Below are 19,995 nucleotides of genomic sequence, written 5' to 3'. Positions count from 1 at the left end.
ACTATAACCCAATATGTATGATCATCATCATACCAACTTGAAAATTTCATCTCTGAGAAACAGCGATTTAGCGCTTTTACATGAAAAATGGGCGTTGGCCAGCCCTATTGAATTGAATCATAAAAATCGTATCGGTGCAGATGTATTACTTGGTATACTATATTTGTACAAAATTTAAACAGAAACGTTCATTGCATTCAAGATAAAGTAGCATGGGTACCATGTCGGCTATATTTGTTTGAATCACGAAAAAAAAATGTCATGGACCTACAGCCCAATATGTATGATCATACAAACTTTGATCCAAATCGGCCCAGTCATCTCCGAGAAACTGCTGTGGACACGTTTAGGTATCAAAAATAACAAATTTTACATCCAAAACGGCCACCAGTTGGCCATTTTTGCTCCTATCATAAAGTAACTTGATGCGCATATGTAAGACATTATGTATTGTGTTCATGTAAAGTTCGAATGAAATCCGTCAATGGGTGACCAAGATATAGCTCCGGACGTACGTACGTACTAATGGACGTACTGACGGAATGAACCCAAATTAATAGTCCCGGTTTTCGGACTTCGTCCAAACAGGGACTAACAAAACAGACCTTCAAGGAGTAGCAAAAAGTTTTTTTCTCGAACAGGGAGCCTTGGAGACCAGAACAATGGTGGCGCTGTGGAAAAACTCATTCATCAAAGCTCATTTTTAAAAGCCACCAAATTGGCCATTAAAACAATTTTAAAAACTTTCTGGCCTGTCTTCTGCTGGAAAGACAATTATTATCATTAAGGTGCACCTGGTGGGTGATACCATTATTTTTAATTCCAGGGGCAAGTGGCTGTCAGTAGTAAAACCATTCTGTCTAATATAGACACATATGTAACTTAAACAAATAGGGGTAGTAATTGGAGTGATATCATGGATTAGAAAGATGATGGAAAGATGATGCCAGTCTGTACTACTATAGAAGGTAAAATCAACTATTGAATACATTGTCTTGTGTTACACAAAAAAAAAACAAGTGAAACATTTAACTAGGTACATTTGTACACACTATGGCAAAATGGTCTGTGCCACCTAATTTATTTAAAGCTCTACTGAGGGAAAACACCTGAAACTAGGAAATGTAACAGCCTGAAAACAGAAGATTGGAAAATAAACATTCACTACTTATTCATATGCAAGGCCAATAACTTGCATGCCTGTTTTGCTGTTTTGATTACCTTCTTACAAAAATAGCCACAAGATGGACCCCCCCCCCAACCAGGAAGAACCAATCCAGCTTAAGTCCTTGATGATACCTTAGACTGGTTGAAATGAAGAATCAAAGAAAGCTTAGAAAGAACTCCCGTGTGCTGAGAGTATTGAAGACACAGTAAAAATTAATTCAAAATTACTTGAGATATTGATGGAATAGCTGAAAACTAATTATGTAAATCAGGTAACTGATATGAACAGATTTAAGTGTAAAACTAATAAGGTCTGCACAATGTACCTAGTTTCATTGAAATGTGATTAGAACCCAAAAAATATTAATTATTATGCTAATTAGAGAGTTAATATGAACAGATTTTAACCCAAAATTAATCAGGCTGTCTATTGTCCTAAAGCATTTATGTACCAAGTTTTATTCAAATGTGATGATCAATACTTGAGATATCAGTATTAATTAATTATGTTAATTAAGTGATTAAGAAGCATACATATTTACCAAAAACTAATATGGTGTATAGTCCTAGGTTCATTGAAATGTGATGGGTACTCTTTAAAAGTTTCATTGACATCCAATGAGTGGTTTGTAGACATCAGTGCAACAGCCATAGAACAGCAAAAAATTAACTAATTATGCAAATTAGGTAATTAATAGGCACAATTATTTATTCCAAAATTAATCAGGTCTCTGCATAGTCCTAGAAAATGTCGCAAGTCTCATTGAAATGTGATGATTAATACTTGAGATATCAGGTGAAAAGCTGAAAATTAACTAATTATGCTAATAAGGTGATTAATATGCACAAATATTTACCCAAAAACTAATTAGGTCTCTGCACAGTCCTCAAGTAACTATGTACCAAGTTTCATTGAAATGTGATCATTACTACTCGAAATATCAAAAGCTGAAAATTAATTAATTATGCAAATTAGGTAATTAATATGTACTGATATTACCCTAAACACTACCAGGTCTGTGCAGTGTCATATGACATCTATGTACCAAGTTTTATTGAAATGTTATGATTAGTACTTGAGATATCAGTGGAAAAACCGAAAATTGATTAATCATTATGTAAATAGGTAATTAATAATATTAACAGATTTTTACCCAAAACTAATCAAATCTGCGCATTCGTTCAGAGCATCCATGTGCCAAGTTTCATTGAAATCCAATGGGTGGTTCTTCAAATATCAGTGGAACAGTCATGGAACAGCTTGAAATCAGTTAATTATCATTCAAATTAGATAATTAATATTCATATTTTTACCCAAAACTAATCAAATCTGCGCACTAGTTCAGAGCATCCATGTGCCAAGTTTCATCAAAATCCAATGAGTGGTTCTTCAGATATCAGTGGAACAGTCTTGGAAGAGCTAAAAATCAGCTAATTATCATGCGAATTAGGTAATTAATATTCATAGATTTTTACCAAAACCTAATCAACTCTGCGCATTATCCCAGAGCATCTATGTACCAAGTTTCACCAAAATTTGATTAGTGGTTCTTGAGATAACGGTGGAACAAAAAAAGTGACATACATACATACAGACATACAGACAGGGTAACTGCAAAGACTCCCTTTTGTGCTTCGCACACAGGAGTCAAAAATTGACTTGAATCAGATTCTCTTAAGATTTAAGGGTTTTCCCACCAACTGCAGTACTTTAATACATTAAACGTTACTGTAGAGATCTTCACTTAACATACAACAAAGAAATTATGTACAATGTAAATTTTGAAAACAAAATGTATTTACATAACACAATGCAATCACGAAATACAAATTCAATACTAATAAAATAGTTTTCCATTTCTGTTGCTAAAAAAATAATTTATTTGGGGTGAGACTAGAAATTAAACAGAATTACAATTTACTTTCACACAGTTCTGATAAAGCTCTGTAAACATGTTTTCCAGCAAGAATTCACCAAGTTTACTACTGTCAAACAAATTGTGACATAGATATGATTTGATATTATAATATGGATATCTTGTGAACTCCTACATTTAACACAAATAATTTACTTTGTTTTTACAGTATATGAGAGTTGATAGATGTTTCACATTAGCTCAAAATCTAAACTTTTTGATTTAAGTTGATACAAAGCAAACTATACAGATATTAATTTCTTTGTTTGACCGGAAAAAAAGTAACAAGCAGCGGAGATCAACATAAACAATAAAATGTTAGCGTGACAGGTTTTCAAATGCCTATTGTGAGAAAGTATAATGTAAATAGGTGATTTTCTGTTCACTGCAAGACCTTGCGTTTAATGTCTATAATTTTAGAGGGGATTACGGTGCAGAAATGTGTGCACATCCAAATTAACTATAGGATAGAAAAGTGTATAGCACATTACTAAGCACAGTTGATGTTACAACTCAATGACTTTTGGTTATCCTGTTTTTACATTTCATTTCAAAGTGAATGGAAAACTGTAATTGATGTGATTTCAAACCTTGAATAACATGTTCAATATTATTCTTGCATTATATAGACCATTGAAAGATATGAGAAATGAGACAGAGCTGAGTTAAGAGTCATTAAAGACATTTGCAGGAACCCTGTATTTACATTATCTATATTTTAAGTTCTGTGAGAATCCAGATATTGTTCATTCCAAAGTGCCTGCAATGAGAAGATAAAAGTGTGAGCTACTATTAGTATGAAGTGGGGACAGTTTGTCTGGGATAAGGATCTAGCTAATACGAAATGAAAATCATTTCAGAAATTTAATCAGTGTTCATTACTATTTACATAAAAAAAAGTCGTTTTAATTAATGATACATGTATCAATGAAACCATTTTAATTGTAAACACCAATAAAGCCATATTTTTGTTGCAATAAAAAAGAATGATTTCAGTAGTTTTATCGCTGATGGTGCAGTTGTTGAGCATAAAGTAAAGATTGATTCTTTTGAATGCTTGCACCTCTGAAAAGAAGAGTCTTGTACATCTCATGTACAGTGGTCTTTTTGAATCAGTTTTCATTTTTTATGTTTACTTCAAAACAACTGAAGCATTATGGCATCTGATTTGGAAATAACTTTTAAAAAAATTAAGGTATTTTAAAAATAATGGTTTTCCATTGACACAACAAGCACCCTTGCCTAGATTATCAGTATTCCTACAATGTTCTTGCCATATCACAACCATGATTATTTATTTATTTGTTTGTTTGTTACCACGGCAATTAAAATTGTTATCTGGTTACAAATCTCACATTTGTTCTACCCATGATAGGATTAAATGTTGAACTTTTGCAGGAATAACAAATTAGTATAAACGTAATTTTTGAATTAGACTGATAATGTGGTAGGTGAGTGTAACTTCTTTATTTCGTCATATTCTATTCATTTTAAGAAATTGTTGTCAACACGATACTGTTGATCCATTTCAACATAAAACATTTCACATGAAGAATTTGTCCAGCCTGCAGCTAGAAACAGGAAGTGAGCTCCCTTTAATGGCTCCTTACTAGCTTAACCATTTAAAAACAGATAGACCTGCAAAAACTATCGACAAAACTGGCCTACAAGTAACGCATATTTTTATTTATTTACTTTTGCCTTACACATAACTGTATGACCTTTTCACCACCATACTTTTTCACCCATATTTTTGTGCACTTTTTTCGTAATATTTCTTAATATTTTTTAATATTTCTGGAAATGAATTCTAATTTTGGAGCCAAGATACAATATTTTCAGTAAATTTTCAGTTTTTACTCAAAAAGATTATGACTATTTTTGTCCAAATCTGTTGAAGAAAAGACTATTTTGTGAGTTTGTCATAAAAAATAGGAAACTGGTGGTGAAAAAGATAACACAAAGCCACAGCTGTTTGCCAACCAGTGTGGTAACACAAAAACAGAAGGTGTACATGTACAGTTATAAGTACCTACCTTCAAGGAATGCCAATTCATCCAACGATTGGATGGAAGAATCTACAACAAAAATATAAATTTTAGCAACAATGACTTTGCAAATGTGTATTAGCTGTTTATCTAGTCAAATATGCAAATTATACTGAGCCACTATAACCTTTGTATCATATAGAACACATAGTGTAACAGTACACATATGCGAACAGTACATTATTTATTAAGGCCAACAAAGATAACTTTAAGTTTGTGTTACAAAGAATAAAACATGTGAAAAAATGTATACGCTTGAAAGTAAGTGACAAAAATAATATGGAATATTGCTGTCAATAAATGTTCTTAAGGTAGAGATGCAGGTCCGTGGGCACTTGGGAGCTACATTTTTTTTTTTGCTTTTTATCATTCAAACAGTCTTGGCTATAGACTGTTAAAATTGTGTAGAATTTTGAATAGTGGAACAATCTCAAAAAAAACGATTTTAAAATATAGATAACAGGATTTAGCAAGGTTGTACATAAATAAAAAAAAAAGAAACATGGTGAAAAAAAAATGACAATCTCCATATTATGCACTATATTTAACTTTTTACAAAACGATAATACATTTAATTTGGAACTGTTACAGCCATTTTAAATATGAGCATTAGCAAACTTCTTACTGAGTGAATGGTTATGCAAATTAGCAATTATCTCAGCTTTTTTTTAGTGCACATCCCAGAACTTAAAAAAAAAAAAAGCTCCTAGACGCTTTGACCTTCTGTTTTGAAATTTTTCACAAATGATTGACAATGTGTTTATCTTCAAAACGCCGCCGGGGCATTGTTTTTGGTTGAACAGTGTTACAACAATCGACAACTCGCCTGGGCGTTAATTTATGCATAAACTTGAGGTAGTGAAATTTTAGCTGCTGCCCTGCAAAATTGACAACTGGTAGACAGTTTTCAAGACAGCACTTTCTTCATAGTAAAAATATGTACCCGTAAACCAATTTTGGAAATAGGAAATAGAAGCATCGTTTAGAAGCTAATTTTTTTTTTAAATCACTTTTGACCAAAAAAGCACATTTTTGTGCATATTTCAAACTACAGTGTCCATAAAAAAAAAATACTTACAAAAATTTTTAAATTCATACAATAAGCTTTCCGAAAATATATAGTTTTGTGGACAAGGGAGGTCATCTTGGTTTCCTAATTAACTAATTAAAATACCTGTCAGGTAAACTACATCTCTACCTTAAAAGTTCCAATAAAGAGAGTTCCTTCCTATAAAAACTCACCGATGTCTTTCCTCTGCATGGTCTTCCTTTTACTCTGAGATGTGTAGTTGTGGGAGTACTTTGATATATAGTCAACAAACATTTCCTGAAAATAAAACAAACAGAACCAGCCACAATGAGTTTTCATGCATCTTAGCCAATGATACACGTATAACAATTTCACATAAAAATGGCATGTACATGTATTGTTGAGCTATAACTAGTACAACAGTTCAAATATAACTCAAGTCCCAAGCTAACTCCCAGAAGGCTTTGCCTTCATAAAATATAACTATGTATTTTTAAAAGTGAAAATCACTTATTCTTTGTTGTATTTACAATGTACCTAAGTTATGAATATGATACTTATTTTGGTAACATTGAACCTTTCACAATTTAGATAGATGGTGGTTTTAAAAGCAAGATAAGCTACATGTAGCTTAAAGCCAGTTGAAAACTAACAACGTTGAGTTCCACTGGAATAGCACCAAAAGCCAATTTATTTCCAAGACTTTTCCGGACCTTTTCCCAAACTTTTTTGCATTTTTCCCCCCAAGACATTTTGACCCTTAATTCAGGACAACATCATCACCAAAGCTCATCAAAGTTCTGAGGTTATGGCAGTTCCCTGGAGAAACGAGCCTTTCTAAAATGAATTAATAACTATGAAGAAATTTAAAGACTTTTCAAAGATTTATTTTTCCTGTAATTTAAAGACAACTCAAAGACTTTCCAGACCACAAAAAATTAAGACTTTCAAAGAATTTTTCCAACGCTATGGACGCTGTTAACCATCAAATAGTCAAGTGATTGACAAATTAAAAACATGTAAATGACAACCATGCTCACTGTAGTCCAGTGGCTTAGTTTTAAAGTGTAGGTCAAGGTGGCAAAAACTGTGGACTGTATCGATTTTAATAACCATTTCCAATAGCATTATATCCATGTTATTTTTTCTATCCATATTCTTGTGGCTGTGGTTGACTTCTAAACATGTCTTGAATTCGCCTATGGAGACTACCGGTATTCACGGAGATAAGAAACGACGAACAACAGCAATGAATTAACATACTATATCCGGGGACTTCAATGGATGTTTTAGGCTAGGTTCATTTGAAGGTCAACCATAGTCAGTTCATTGAATACATCTGTGTGTGGTGTATGTTTTCAAAGAGCATTGCGTTTCCCGCAATTTTTAAATTGTACTATGGATCACTTGGAACTTACGAATACAAATGCAAGTTTCCCCGCTGAGTTGGTTTTCAATATTTGTATGTTCAACACAATAAAAAAAAACATGTGAAGTTTCTTTTTCACATTCTCAATGTTTAATAGTGACTCCACATAACATAGTAAACAGTAAATAATCGTCCGACCAATAATGGCAGTAATTTTGAAATACTGCAAATAATACACGCTGAGTTGGTCGTCAAAATGTTTACGCGTAGGAAAACCAAACACAAAATCTATGGAAGTTTCTTTTTCACGCTCAGTGTTTGTGATTACAAACTAAAATAAAATGCCCAACATACTAAACAATAAATAATAATTGTGATTTTGAAATCCAATCATGTGGCGGTTGTATAGCAGGTGGGCAGTAGGGTACAAATAAACCAGTCTCTAACAATAAACATATTTGTTATCAGCCCAACGTGCACATAAAAATAAACAAGCAAAACTGAAAATAATTGCACTTTCCGGTGTCATCTAATCTCACCAGACTATCAAGAAAACTAGTTTAGTTTCAGTATTGTTTTCCCAGCAAGGTACTTCATGGGGACAGGTTTCAGTTGCCCAATTTGTTTCAGGATAACCTGATTTCCTACATGTACCAATATTGTCGAGCAATTCCTTGTGCAGACATGTTTTTTTTATTCGGACAAAGGAATGTGAAAAAGATATCCCTGATTGTGGATCACGGTTATTTGCGCATCCATAGTTTTTATGGATGGACATTATTCTTTTGAAATTTGCACAATGAATTATGACTCTCTCTTGTGATTAATTTATTCTCTCATTATAACCCCCCAAATTGGATATTGATAAACCTAGCCTATGACATCACAGTGCACAAAAACATATTGCTTTCATTCTCGCTTGACCCAATGATGAAAATTCCCAATTGGGCGGCGACTATTTCAGATACTATATGGGATCATAACTCATAATTTTTTTTTATTTATGAATTTTTTTTCATTATTTGAAAAAGTGTACATAACTGCTGCTATGTGGCCAACAACATTGACTAGATTGACCCTTCCATAAATTCAAATGAGATTGTGACACAACGGATTAAAGCACCAAACTTGACTAGGTCAAGGTCATTGTTTATTTTTATCTACTGGTAATTGCAATAAATAATAACCGCCCTCTATCTTGAGGAATAGAGCCAGGAACAGCCACTGGTGGCGCTGTACAGTTTTGACAATCTTTATTGGCTCGCAAAGGTAGAAAGGTAAGACAAAGCAGCACTTGTTAAATCTGGTGACCAGTTTAGTATAGTAGAAAGCGTGGACAGTCTTATAATAACCACAATAGACAGGGTGAAGGTCATGCCTGAAAATATGTGCTTGCTACGTTTCATAATAAATGCTTTTATAAATAATTGCACCATATTAAGAGGAATTGTCTACATCATAACCTCATTAAAGTTATTAGCATATTGTGTACGCAGTACACATGCTTCAGGTTATTCTTATGTATTCCAGAACGCATGCTTGACAGTGCCGAGGTATAGTTGCTAAAAAGTGTTCATCGATCTAGGAAGAGTAAACTGTAGGCCACTTTCCCAGTCTTGTTGACATTGACAATTTTTGGCCAAGTGTATGGATCTACACACTTCCACTTTTGAACTTCATGTTCATGCAATTGTTGCAGTAACTTCATGTTGAACACACCACAGGACAGATTTACCAATGTTGGAGTGCGATCTTTTGGTTTTGATTTTGATGGGAAAACTGCATGATTTTTTTTAATCAAGAAATTAGTTGTTTTTGAAAGATTGATAAAAGCTCATAATCGAAACAAAGTAATAAAAATCATTTTCTTGAGTCCAATCTAGGTGTCAAGAAAGATTGAAATGTTCCAAAAATAACGCCTATTCAAGTGATTATACAGTATCAATACTTCACACCCAAAACTATGCCAACCAAAATATAGATGACCATCACTCCAGTGCCTAATAGAGATGACCATCACTCCAGTGCCTAAAAATGAATGATAGCATGTACATGTAATGATGTATATGAAGCATAGGTACTGCATTTCAAAAAAATATTTTGTATACTATAGAATAATTATATATTCATAATTTCCACAATTGTAACATCATTCTCGGTTTTGATTTTGTTCAGTCTGGTGTGACACCATGAAATTACACTGTATGTCAAAAAATTTGATTTATTTTACAGTCACAGTTTTTGGACAGTAACCTGCACAAAAAAAAACAGCCAAACGCACCAACCCATCAGCAAAAAAAAAAAAAATTAGAAATGTTATTATCAACTTCTTCCTTAATAAGAGTTCATGATGTTCATTGGTACAGTAACTGTATATAGGAGTTGGAATTAATATTGTCTCAAGTATTTGCCAGTGATAAGAATATTTGTCTGTTCGTTCTTATTGTTCTAAAGATTTTGTTTTTTTATGTTGGCAATGATTTATTTTCAAAACCTGATAAAAATGCTGAACCGTGTGAAAATTAAATTCAGTTGGTAAACATAGTCACATCTCCATTGGTCTGAGTATTTAGACAAAACTATACGACCATATAAAAAAATTGTTGTGGTACCTACAACATGTGTTTCAAAATAGAGTAGGTGAATAGAGATTTTGTTTATATTTTCCTACATATTTTTTTCTTTGTTACAACTGCATTAGCAGATATAATTGTCATAAATCATGTTTAAAGCCACATTTTAATCACATTAAAAGCCTGCCATAATTTTCTAAGTCAAATATGTCCAAAGAAAGTTTAGGGATGAGCAGTAAGAAATAGGGTAGATCAGGTTATAAGTAGCACACAATGTTTTTTTTTTTACTCTTTTACTCTTGAACTGTAAGTGAGTGATACAATGGTAGCATTTCTGAGTAAATAAACTATAGTTTTAAAAATTACAATTTCATCAATTGAATAACAACTACAACTCATGAAGATTTAATACTAACTGGAAAGCTAGATTGATGCATCAGGTCGAAACAAATTAAATCATCAATGTTTTCCTCCCTTCATACAGAGACTCTAACTCTAAATTAATATGAGATCTTGACCCTGACTTATGATAAAACTTTTTCTAGTTACGCAAAAAGTAAACATGCTAATTGTTGAAAAACAAAGGTGTATTGAGAGTAGCCATGTGTTGATAACAGTGAGAATGGATCAAATATTTCTTTTAGTACATCCACGCTAATAGTTGGCATTTGAAACTCAACTGATACTAGAACTGTGATCCATATTTTTTTTTTCTCTAAAACTCCATAAAAAATAAAAATTCAGGGTCAGCAGGTTCTATAAGCTGTTTATCCAAATTTCAAACAAATGTCTTCTTACACAGAAAATAGTTAACTTGAAGCAGTCTTTGTGTAAAAAAAAAAAAACGATTGTATTTAGAGTGAAGTTTGCCCAAGACAATGGGTGTTCATACCCATTGGAAAATTTCATCAGTGAGGGGGTGGTGTGGATATAGAATGAATTGACCCATAGTGGAAGTATAATTTGAAGTATATGTATCTTGTAATTTTAAAACGACCGTGTGTAATTTTAGTTTTGAAACGTACTAGCAGTATAGAATAATAATAATAATAGTTTTCTGGAAAGGGGAAATTACATTAATCTGCTAGAGCCTACATAATAATTAAATATACTGTGTTTTAATTGTTTTAAAATTGAGCATAAATGACATAAACAGATATTTTTTTTGTTATCTGGGGCAATAGAGACTGTTACTCATGGATTTTCAAAATATGACTCACCGTCGCCTTCGTTATAAGGTAAACGGATTCCTGACTAGCGAGTGTAACATCGGGGTCCAGCTTCATCATATGTTTCACCCTTGACAATGGAAACTTGGTCAGTCGGTTTGGTTTCTCACTCTGGCCATTATTTTCTGTATCTTTCTCTGTACTATTTTCAGTTTTTTGCGTGGAGTCACCATCTTCAATTTCGCGGGGCTCGACGTCCGCCATCTTGTTTGTGTGTTTGTGTTTTCTTTGCTTCAGTATCTGACCAGAAGGTGACCCCTACTCGGTGTCGTTAACGTGTTGTATTCAAGATGTATTCAGTACATCGTCCGCCTGCACGGTGTTGTTCCGTTCGGATATTCTTCCCTCTTCGCCGGAACATTCACCTTGAAAATTCAAGATTTATTCAGTAGTGTACTCAGTAGTAGTGTTGGAATATTTGCATTTTATTTTTTCAGCTGTTGTGAAAATTATGAATATTTTGTTTACACATCAAAAAAGCGCATTTAAATGTGGAATGCAAAATTGAAACCATGCAAATTACAACATTCTTCATTAAATAAGATAAATAAATGTTAGTAAACTTTTGTTCAGCATTAGCTATTTTGAATTTATAATACTCTTTCACGTTAGAATATATCAAATGTCAAAATGTGATATACCGGGGGAGAGGGGGGGGGATACTCACATTGATTTTGGGTTGCATTTTTCGCCAAAAATATCTAAAATTTTGCTAAAATTACAGAGAATCTGAAAATTTGCGTTTAAAAAAAACAGAATACAAGTTGACCATAAATATTGGAACCAAAACAGAGTTCAAATATGGGTCATGTTGTGCCCGCCCCGGTGATAAATTTGAAGAATTTGACTGATTATCGAACCGGCTTTATGTGTCTTCAGAAGAGCCTCCATGAATTGTTGCTTAGTAACACAGTTCAACGTATCACACGACACACAGCGTAAAGGTTGATACTTAAGGTAGAAGCCTAGTCATAATTTTTGACAAAATTGGTCATAAATCGCATGACAATGTTCATTAGTTTATTATGTACAATCATGAAGCTAATGTCTCATGGTACAATGAAATAGCATTATTTTGTGTGTTACAGCAAAGACAATTTCTCTTTCTAATGTCTTTGGTTACAGTTGTGCTTTTTGAGAAACGCGTCCTAATATTTTTTGAAAATTGCTATTTTTAGAACATTTTCATAGAACACAATGTTAAAGAAAAAATGCATTTTTTGACACTTTTTAAAACCCAGATTTTTTAAATAATTCAGAACAACAAAAAGTACTCCATCATTAACAATATATGATTTTTTCAGCCTATGTCACCAGGCTAGATTTTGAGATATTGCATAATATCTCTGCCATAGAAAGCTGTGGTAAAAGCGTTATAATAGTGTCAAAATGGCGATTTCCCACTAAAATTAAACCATCATTTTCTCGAAAAAAAGGCTGGTGACACACATCTTTTTTTAGGTCAATATCCTTATATTGCCTTGGAGTACAATTTATTGCAAAATGAATAAATTCTGGGTTTTTTTAATTTATGAGTAGGCTTCTACCTTAAATTGCTTTATACCACATGGACTCACCTAATCACGCGATATTTTCATAAATTATTATGCCCATAACACTGGTAATGAAATGTTGAAACCATATATCACGATGAAAGATTATATTGTATATGCACATTAATTTGCTAATTTGCATACCAATTAACTATTTCATTTTGGCTAATATGAATGATAATAGTCTGCAGGTTATTATCCAATTTCCATACTAATTACACTGTGTCTTTAGGTTCTGTATCATACCAATACAAGAACAAAAGTGATTCATAATGTCAATATACATCCCTAGACCAGCATTAGGCTGTCTTTATATCAGTTTTAAATTAATCAGCTCAATCAACTTGCATAGTTAACACATAATTAACACATGGGAGCACAATAAGTCCGTTATTCTTAATATTATAAAATTTTAATATTCAGCAATGCAACAGAATGTTGTCAAGCGTTGACTAACACCCAAAAAAAGAAGTTGTTAACTAATTTACATACTGGATAGTTTGATTAATTTCTCGAGAATTATGAGTAAGTTTTTACTAAAATTAGGTTCAAGTCATTGAACTTGAATGCCACTATTGTCTTCGAGTAATGGTAGATTTGCCGAAGGGAAATAAAACTATCGATGCAGTTAGAAACAGCCAAAAAGGGGCATAGTAACCATCAACTCCACTGAAACACCAAACGACCCAAGAAATAAATAATGACATCTCCCTTACCGTAGTGTATCGAGCCAATCCACTGGTATGTATATCATTTGCGTAATTCCTCATTTGCATTCTGCATTTCATATCTCCAACAACTCCTGGCGCTCACCGAAATGAAGGCACATTTAATATACTTTGATGGGCGGGGATTGGGTGAATCAATAAGGCTAATTTTATCCACCGTTGGAATTGAAGTAAGTAGCATTTAAATGTCAGTGTATATAGTATATCTCTTTTCGTTTGTACAGTACAATGTAGGGTAAATCTCGTGTACAGTACGGAGTACGGTAAATCTATTTTTGTACACGCAGTTTACGGTTAATCTCGTGTATATCTCTTGTAAGGACACGGTTCTAGAAGCCGTATCTACACACGAATTGGTAACGTCACAAAATACATGACCTTCAATCGGGGTCGTTTTCTCGAAACCAGCAATCGTTTTAGCTTTCCCGTTCAACTCATCGGAACATTTAAGTGTTAAAAAAATGAACACCACCAACGACCAAGGTCGTGCCGTGGTACACAAGCGTGCCATCAAGATAAAACAAAATTAGCTTGTAAAGACAGTGGGTTCGAGTCCCGCTCAGAGCTACCGTAAAAACGTAAATCAAATAAACTAAAATCCCTCAAACCGTAACAAGTAAACAAAAACACGTCGCGAAAAAAATAATAAACCTCACGACACTCCACCATGCAAAACTGAATGAATGAATATATAATACTTATATTAAACTTACGGCGCGCAATTTGTTCAACAGTTTCCAGATTGTGACAAGTCAAGGTAAGTTTTGTTAAAGTGTCAATGACGTTCCCTATATTACGAAAACAATTCAGGAAATAGACCAATATCTTCTGTGGTGTTGTGGAATTTATACTGTGTCTGCGGAATTGTTGATTGAGGGTTCAAAGTCAGCAGTTAACATGTTGTTAGAAAGTTTCACAATTAAATCAAATATCCAATGATACCAGTATATTATTTCAAAGACACTGTGTCTTTGAATATTTTAACAACTTGTAATTGTGTGAATTAATCAAACACGAGTTGTTTACACCAAAATATGTCTCAAATATTTGTCGACACATTTATTCTCTCAATTTAACAACCTTTTAGAGGTGGAAGTTAACTAAACACGACTTTTCTACACCAAAATAAGTCTCAAATATTTGTCTACACATTTATTCTCTTAATTTAACACTTTGTAATTGTGGGAATTAATCAAACTTGAGTTGTTTACACCAAAATAAATATTAAATATGTGTTGAGACATTTATTCCCTCAATTTAACAACTTGTAATTGTGGAAATTAATCAAACTCGAGTTGTTTACACTCAAATAAGTATTAAATATTTGTCCACACATTTATTTTCTCAATTTAACAACTTGTAATGGTGAAAGTTAATTAAACGCGACTTGACTACACCGAAATAAGTCTCAAATATTAGTCCATACATTTATTCTCTCAATTTAACAACTTGTAATAGTGTAAAATTATTAAACGACAGTTGTCTACACCAAAATAAGTCTCAAATATTTGTCCACACATTTATTTTCACAATTTAACAACTTGTAATGGTGAAAGTTAATTAAATGCGACTTTTCTACACCAAAATAAGTCTCAAATATTTGTCCACACATTTATTTTCACAATTTAACAACTTGTAATGGTGAAAGTTAATTAAACGCGACTTTTCTACACCAAAATAAGTCTCAAATATTTGTCCACACATTTATTTTCACAATTTAACACTTTGTAATTGTGGGAATTAATCAAACTTGAGTTGTTTACATCAAAATAAGTATTAAATATGTGTTGAGACATTTATTCTCTCAATTTAACAACTTGTAATTGTGGGAATTAATCAAACTCGAGTTGTTTACACTAAAATAAGTATTAAATATTTGTCCACACATTTATTTTCTCAATTTAACAACTTGTAATGGTGAAAGTTAATTAAACGCGACTTGTCTACACTGAAATAAGTCTCAAATATTAGTCCATACATTTATTCTCTCAATTTAACAACTTGTAATAGTGTAAAATTATTAAACGACAGTTGTCTACACCAAAATAAGTCTCTAATATTTGTCCACACATTTATTCTCTTAATTTAACACTTTGTAATTGTGGGAATTAATCAAACTTGAGTTGTTTACACCAAAATAAGTATTAAATATGTGTTGAGACATTTATTCTCTCAATTTAACAACTTGTAATTGTCGGAATTAATCAAACATGAGTTGTTTACACCAAAATAAGTATTAAATATTTGTTGAGACACTTATTCTCTCAATTTAACAACTAGTAATTTGTGGAAGTTAATTAAATGCGACTTTTCTACACCAAAATAAGTCTCAAATATTTGTCCACACATTTATTCTCTCAATTTAACAACACGTTTGTGATTGAATTACCACTTGACGTGTTATTAATGGATTATCATAACAATTACAGCATTGATAACCAGATTTAGTTCCTTCTGATTGATTTATACTTGCGTAGAGGAGAAAAATGTCATGTCAGCTCACACGAATGATCAATATAAATCATTCCCAGAAATCATGTTACTATGACAACCGGATCTAAAACTGTTTCAAGGGCAACCTCTTCTGAAAATGTCCATAACTTAATTAATGAGAAGAAGGTGAAACAAATATATTACTCTATGACATAAAATAATATAATATTGTAAAAATTAAAAAAAAATCATTCCTGAAATTTTTCTTTCTTTGGCACTAACTACATCTCTACCAAATGAATATTTTATGTGCCCTTTGTGCACTGAAGGTAATCTCTCCTGAATATTTCATGATAATCCCTCTATTACTTTTTAGTTATAAATGGAAAATCATCCCCAAAATAGAAACTGTTCCTATGGCAACAGTACCCACATATCTACCAAAATGCAACGAGCAGTCCGTTTCTGTACCAAGGAACATCTTTCTTGAAAATTGTATGAGACAGTGCATCCATAACATTTCAAATACAACTGTAACATTCCTTCAAAAAGAACTGAACCAACAGAAGTCTAACATCACTAAACCTTACGGAAAATTAAACATGTTTTCATATGATCTGGTATTATTTTTTGTAAGATGAAAAAAACAAAAATTTAGTTGGCACATCTTTTGAGGTATTTGAATGTATTTCAGTATACATTACGTTATCAGATGCTTTGATCATGCTTGAATATGTTTTGTGATGATCGTGCAATGTGAAACTAAATCTATCCACTTAAATTTAAGCATCTGAATGAAAAAAAAAACACACACTTAAAATCAAGTTGAATAATGGCTGTTTTCCATTGATGGCATGTCTTCTATATTTATATTGCACGTTGTTCACATTAGTAAATATTGATGTTTATTCTACAGTTTGAGGAAACGTATCTTCAGGATGCAGCACACGTGGAAAGATTACGTCAAGGTTTGTGTTCTGTTTATTTCGTTTATTTACGATTCACACATTGCATTAACTGTATATTATAACACTCCGCTACAACCAGTATACGCTCATATGTAAATGGAATTAATTTGAGAACACACAAAATTTACGTTTTATCATTTTTGCCTACTTTGAATAAATTCTGTTAAACATGTACGAAAACTGGTTACATGGAAATAAAAGATACGTAGCTTCCAGTAGGTCATATTGAATCAAATATTTCAACAATATTTGCACATCAATCCGTACAATTACGGAAAATACCATTCACATTTACTCAAAGTTAATTTACTGATTATCACTGTGACGTAAAACAGTCGATTGCTGTGTTCAGCACTTTCTATATATACAGTTAGAACTTGTACTTGATATTTCAAAACACTTTGCTGAAACCTTACGTTACACACATACTACATACACACGTGTGTTAGTTTTACTTTTTGTTTCGTTTCAACAATAATATTATTCTTTAGCCGGTGATCTTCTATTCATGCAAGTGCCAATGTTGGAAATTGATGGCATGAAATTGGTACAAACCAACGCTATCATTCGATATATTGCCAGAAAATACGCCATGTATGGTAAAACACTGGAACAGAAAACAAGGTGAGATATTGTATTGTTTGACTGTAGTACGTCGTATATTTGATAACGCTGTCAAACCATGACTGTCACATAAACACCTGACGTTGTTGTTAGTTGCTAGGGTCATAATGTCCAATCGTTTTCCATGCTCTATGAATAGAATGAAAGAACTATACATACAACGTCTTGATATAATTTGAATTACAATAAAACATCATAAAGTTAGTTGTCCCGTGCCTTCAGCTACTAAGCTGACAGACTAAACATTTTATTTTGTCAAGTTATCAATGTGCGATGGAGTCTTTCCTATGTATCTACAAATGTTGTCATATCGTTATGCCATTGTATATTTACTTAGATTTTGATAGGAAGATCGTTGCGATATTTTGAAAGAGAATGTGGTTTTTTGTGTGTGTATGTGTTTGTTTGTTAAGATTCAGGTTCATATTCCTAATGTTCATTTTCATAATTAATTGACGTTCATCTCCAAATTCGTATTCATTGACCGCTCATGTTTGACAGTAGGATATTTTTAAGTGTTATTTTCATAGACTGCAATCAATACAATACTAATTTCTATTTAGGATTGATGTGCTATACGACGGCGCACGTGATTTTATAATGAAGTTTGTGTATATTGGATGGAACAAAGGTAAGGAGGACGATAGCAAGAGTGTAAAAGAAAATGCCGTACCCAGATATCTTCCTGTGTTTGAAAAGGTTAGTGGGTATCGTTGTGGGTAGTATCAATAGCATGATGTTTTTATTCGGCATTCAAGAATTTGTGTTCAGTATTTCGGTTGGACAGTCTACATCACGTGACAGCACAGGAACTATATTCATTGAATGTATGTAACTTATATGCGAACACTATAATAGATAGCCGTGTTATTAATCATAAATATCAAATCACCATCATAATATTATGTGCTTACACATACTGATGTGATTTATATTCGCATTTTTCAACAGGAATTGTCTAAGACCTCATCTGGTTATTTTGTTGGGGATGATCTTTCTATGGCCGATTTGGCTGTTCTGGAATCTTTGCTTTATTGCGATGATTATTTCCCTGCTGTTCTTGAAGATTATCCAAAACTGAAGGTGGGTTTTATTACTAACCACTACAAGTTCAGTATAGATATGATATTCATAGTAAGTTCCCGAGCTATTGAGCATCGTAATGACATGTGTAAGTATACTACGTGTAGTGAAACATGTGTATGTGATTGTTTTGTTTGAAATGTCAAATTATCGAAATAACTGTACATAATAGTTCCTGCATATTACAATTGCCAGGAATTCAAAGACAGACTATCGTCATTACCACGGATCAAGGCATTCCTGAATGGCCCACAAAGAAAAGGGAAGACCACAGAAGAATATATTCTGCACTGCAGAAAAGTATGGGGCTGGATTTAAGAATATGAAAATTAGTTCGCAAATTAGTTCGTTCATTGTACATGTAGTTCATTGCGATACATTGAATAAATCATCTATCTGTCAGCAGTAATCAAAGGTGTAACATATGTAATATATGATACTGTAACATTTTACACCGTAAAACAGTGTGATACTGGTTTTAAGTTGTTTAACACCAAATGATTATTATTTTATGATGGAAATTTGAAAATACCTATATGACATGCGTTGCAATATTTTTAGCAGTTTTATTAGATTAATATGCCATCCATTATACATATTTTCCAACTGGTTATTGTTATTTACATATAATGGCACATGGATTCATTACATTCGTTATTTTGCAATTGGATGTAGATCGGATTCAGTATTGTTCATAGTGACATCTAGTATGAAAGCGAAACTTTGGTTTCCATTCTGACGAATCTGTCTGTCACAGAAACTAATACATTAAAGTAAAATGTTGAAAAAACTTTTGCGGTACACCATTATCAAAATGACTGAGATACAATGTCATCACTTGTCATGCGTTTATCAGATACGTAAACACCATAAAACGCCTTACAAAGCTAGAAACAGGATATGTCATTAAGTATACATTCCACAGTAGACTGGCGCAGTCGGGGTGATTAATTTGTTTTTGTAGTTTAAATAAAATAAGAAAATTCGTGAAATGGAGGTGTTAGCGGGAAATCACCCCGACTGGTTTATTCTGCAGGTAATTCATTGCTATTAAATATTCATGATGCACATATTATAATGAGGTGGGCGCGGAAATACGTGCATAACGAGGTCAACATGTTAAAGGTCACACTGCAGACCCAATGGCGGCACGTTGACATTCAAGTTTGTCGTAGTCGTCGTTTTTAATTCATCACAATGTGTAAAAAAGTAACTCGTACTAGTCATAGAATTAAAAAACATCGGCTGCTACAATCAGCCGACGTCCTCTCGGT

The 19,995-nt window shown here is 32.8% G+C and overlaps 2 protein-coding genes across 2 annotated transcripts; one reads left to right on the top strand and one right to left on the bottom strand.

Annotated features, from left to right (window-relative positions):
* Positions 1-3,674: 3,674 nt before the first annotated feature.
* LOC146738357 (DNA polymerase epsilon subunit 4-like) lies at positions 3,675-11,614 on the bottom strand. The gene is made up of 4 exons (XM_085503748.1): positions 11,324-11,614; positions 6,374-6,458; positions 5,120-5,161; positions 3,675-3,843 (listed from the first exon to the last, which is right to left on the bottom strand). The coding sequence occupies exons 1-4, from the start codon at positions 11,534-11,536 to the stop codon at positions 3,830-3,832; spliced, it is 354 nt and encodes a 117-aa protein (XP_085359874.1). The 5' UTR covers positions 11,537-11,614; the 3' UTR covers positions 3,675-3,829.
* Positions 11,615-13,630: 2,016 nt separating this feature from the next.
* Positions 13,631-19,135, top strand: LOC102801430 (glutathione S-transferase A4-like). The gene is made up of 6 exons (XM_078007397.2): positions 13,631-13,783; positions 16,963-17,014; positions 17,506-17,638; positions 18,202-18,337; positions 18,590-18,721; positions 18,917-19,135. Exons 1-6 carry the CDS (start codon positions 13,703-13,705, stop codon positions 19,037-19,039), a joined length of 657 nt encoding a protein of 218 aa, XP_077863523.1. The 5' UTR covers positions 13,631-13,702; the 3' UTR covers positions 19,040-19,135.
* Positions 19,136-19,995: the final 860 nt, after the last annotated feature.

This window comes from Saccoglossus kowalevskii, chromosome 9, assembly GCF_978046115.1.
Source record: "Saccoglossus kowalevskii chromosome 9, keSacKowa6.1, whole genome shotgun sequence".
Taxonomy (NCBI): domain Eukaryota; kingdom Metazoa; phylum Hemichordata; class Enteropneusta; family Harrimaniidae; genus Saccoglossus; species Saccoglossus kowalevskii.
Note: the sequence above shows the minus strand (reverse complement) of the source record. Positions and strands in the feature narration are given on the sequence as shown.

Bases quoted from the DNA above. Each gene is read 5' to 3' on its own strand.
- LOC102801430 (XM_078007397.2), top strand. From the start codon at position 13,703: ATGAAGGCACATTTAATATACTTTGATGGGCGGGGATTGGGTGAATCA. The intron at 17,639-18,201 runs GTGAGATATTGT...ATTTCTATTTAG, and splicing joins ACACTGGAACAGAAAACAAG to GATTGATGTGCTATACGACG. The intron at 18,338-18,589 runs GTTAGTGGGTAT...ATTTTTCAACAG, and splicing joins ATCTTCCTGTGTTTGAAAAG to GAATTGTCTAAGACCTCATC.
- LOC146738357 (XM_085503748.1), bottom strand. From the start codon at position 11,536: ATGGCGGACGTCGAGCCCCGCGAAATTGAAGATGGTGACTCCACGCAA. The intron at 6,459-11,323 runs GTGAGTCATATT...TTTTATTTTCAG, and splicing joins ACCTTATAACGAAGGCGACG to GAAATGTTTGTTGACTATAT. The intron at 5,162-6,373 runs GTGAGTTTTTAT...TTTTTGTTGTAG, and splicing joins CATGCAGAGGAAAGACATCG to ATTCTTCCATCCAATCGTTG.